Below are 3,245 nucleotides of genomic sequence, written 5' to 3'. Positions count from 1 at the left end.
CACCAAGAGATAGCGCTGCCCGAGGTGTCCTTTTTGTTACCGTACTTTTTTCTGTTATTTCCACGTAGTGTGTATATATATATATATATATATATATATAATTGGGAAACGATTGGTCATTTCTTAGAATCCACATGGATTTGAAATCGAAAAGAAAACTAATTTTTCCGCTTGTTGACTTGCCAAGAAATGATGGAATAAGCAAAACGGAAGCTTGTGGTAACTCCCTGTAGAGTTTGGAACTCGAAATCGGGCTACCGATGGTACGCTTTCAATTACCGCACATGCTAATGGTATTTCCTGGGAGGGGGTCCATTATCAACCCTCCCTCCAATCCCTCCCTTCACCCTCCAGCAAACATTGAGGGTTAAAGAGGGCTTACATTGAAGGATTTGCTCCGCCCTGGGAATTGGGTTTCCTCACTGGCTTCTGCAGCGGTCCCTATCTTGGCGATCTTTTGATTTGTTTCAATTCGCATCATTTTTATTACGTTTACACCCCATCCACGAAAGATGGAAAAGTGATTACAAAATCATTGCTTTCGTCCGTAACGAACAACCCTCGTTTTGCCGACTTATTTTTAAGGATAAATTAAACATGCTTTGAGGGTTAACCACAATATTCATTGCATGTTATTGAGCCTCGGTTTCGTTATTGCTATGGCAGAGATTGAAGTTTGCTCTATTTCAATGTTTTTCCTAAATGTTTGGACCAGGATAATTTGACTATTTCTGTTGTTATGCGTTGCTACTACACACCTTTATCGATTCGCTGTCTTTTTTGCTTATTTTTTTGGCTGTTCTTGTGAAAAGGTATGGTTCAAGAATCGTCGCGCCAAGTGCAGGCAGCAGTTGCAGCACCAGACTTCAACAAATGCTAACAGCACTAAATCGTCTAGCGGCGGTAGCAGTTCGAGCATGTCGGTTCGTCAACAGTCTAGCAGTGCATCCGGTTCACTAGGTGGACCGTCCAATAGTTCGGCATCGAACACCACCGGAGGTAGTAACAACAGCAATAGTAAGAACTCGATCGTGAACGCTAATAATAAACCAACGATAAAGCACACACCGATGAACAACCACAGTCACAATCATTGTCAGTCTAGTGGGCCGTCAGGAAATATAACCGGCGGAGTTGCAACCGCCAATAATGTAGGCCAGTCAAACGCGAGCGTTGCGAGTCATAACGGCTCTCAGCACAGTCTCAATCACAGCAATGCCTCACCAATACTACCGATCACGCCGTCGACCTCCGTTAGCCCACCAATTAACGTGATCTGTAAGAAGGAGCAAACTTCATCCTTTCATCATGGAGGCACCACCTCTAGTAGCGAAGCAGCTATGAAAGCGGTTGCAGCGGTGGCTGGTTACGAGTTACTGAAAGAGTCCGAGTTGAATCTTGCGCACCATTCTCCGGCCACTTACGTCAACATCAACTCACGACTGGGGCAATCTCTCGGGACAGGAGGAGGCGTCTCCGGAGGCATCGGCAGTGGCACAATTGGTAGTTCGATCAGCGGCGTGGTCGGTGGTATAAGTAGTGTTGGGCTCACTAACGGACCATCGGCTGCTGGAAACTTGACACCGCTCGGTTCAAATTCTTCCATAATGACTACACCATCGCCACCGATTACTCCGCAGACATCACACAATCCGTTGTCGTACGTACCAAATCACGAAACGTATAACTTCTGGCATAACCAGTACCAGCAGTATCCAAACAACTACAACCCCCCGTCTTATTACAGTCAGATGGATTACTTCAATAATCAGAATCAAGGCAACTACAATATGAGCCACACAAGCTACGCCACTTCTGCTAACTTCGGTCTCACTTCCACGTCTGCCCTTTCCGGTCCAATGGGTTCGCAAACCTTTAGCCCAAATGGACTCGATTATATAAGTCCACAAGATAAATATGTCAACATGGTGTAAGCGAAAGAATTTGATCAAAAGACAGGGCTCATTTTCAATATCACTTGTCGCTCTTTCAGCTGCTAATTCCGTTGCAGCACCTCATCTAAATCGGTTTTTGAGCGTTTTTAATTTAGTCGTGTTTTATCTACCGTGTGAAACTTTTCGTATTTTTTTTAAGTAGAACTTTTATCGAAGTAGTTTCTTGGGCGAAACACTTTTTCAAATCTCTTAAGAAAATTGTTTTGTGGTCTTTTCCCTATCAATAAATTGCTGCCGATATCGGAAGAAAAGGTAAATAGACAGTGTATGCTTTAATATATAAGGTTATTATAACCCATAATTTCTAAATCCGGATAATGGATTTTTTACCCAATTTCAAACATTTATGTAGTTTGGAAACAACTGTGCTTTTGTTTGTAAATTATAATTATTTTCTTCACTCTTTTTTGCAATCTATTCACTTTTAAAAAGTGAACTTAAGAAATAATCTTTTGTTCAGGTGGTCCCATGATAGACAATCATTTTGAACGTTGAACATCCATATTTAGCCACATTATTAATACGTATCTCAAATAATCACATGATTGAACCGAATTTATTGACCATGTTTTAATAAAGCTTTCACGTTTAATTAATTAGTCATATTGGTTTTTTCAGTGTTTAGAAGATCTTAAACTAATAGAAAACTGACTTCAAAATGATCAAAATTAAATCAAATGAATCGCTTCTGCACCTAACGGTTAGAAAAACAATCAACGCCATGAATTAAAAATAGATACCGTGTGGTTGCATACACACGGAAGCATTTCATAGTAAGAACACCTTTCATGGTCCAATTCTTTTAAAAATGCGACATTTATTATCTTGGACAAAATATTTTGGCATGATTGCTAAATTATCACACCTTCTTCATAAAAATTGTAGTCTTGTCGTAATTTTAACGAGTTTTTATTGGTAAAATCAATGCCACATTGGCCAAAATATGTCTATCAACGTTATTCGATGACAAAACACGCATCGACTTTTTACATTACCTAGTATTCACCATCTCATATCATAATGGACCTCATTCACCTCATTTTAATGAATGTGAAAATCTCGTAAAATAATCTTCTTCATTTCAACCCTTATCAGCCACCAGAAAAAACCTTAAATATCATATCAAAACTCAGCAAGATTTTTTTTGCTTAGAATTGCATTCACTCTTTCGAAGAAGTTATGACAGTTTGTTGCATCTGCTTGTCGTTTTTGTTTTTAAATTCGAATATATACTTTAAGCTGTACTTAAAGTGAATGCAGTATTTTGTTACACAACAGAACAATGAATAT

General features: G+C 39.5%; 1 protein-coding gene across 1 annotated transcript in view; it reads left to right on the top strand.

Annotated features, from left to right (window-relative positions):
* LOC131214107 (homeotic protein ocelliless-like) overlaps positions 1 to 2,744 on the top strand; it is a 31,991-nt gene extending 29,247 nt beyond the window's left edge. The window contains exon 2 of the mRNA XM_058208470.1: positions 813 to 2,744. Coding sequence (XP_058064453.1) covers positions 813 to 1,934 — 1,122 coding nt within the window. The 3' untranslated portion in view covers positions 1,935 to 2,744. The remainder of the gene's footprint in view (positions 1 to 812) is intronic.
* The last annotated feature ends 501 nt before the right edge of the window (positions 2,745 to 3,245 follow it).

The sequence above is a fragment of the Anopheles bellator genome (genome assembly GCF_943735745.2).
Source record: "Anopheles bellator chromosome X unlocalized genomic scaffold, idAnoBellAS_SP24_06.2 X_unloc_1, whole genome shotgun sequence".
Lineage (NCBI taxonomy): Eukaryota > Metazoa > Arthropoda > Insecta > Diptera > Culicidae > Anopheles > Anopheles bellator.
This window is presented reverse-complemented; position numbering and strand designations above follow the sequence as displayed.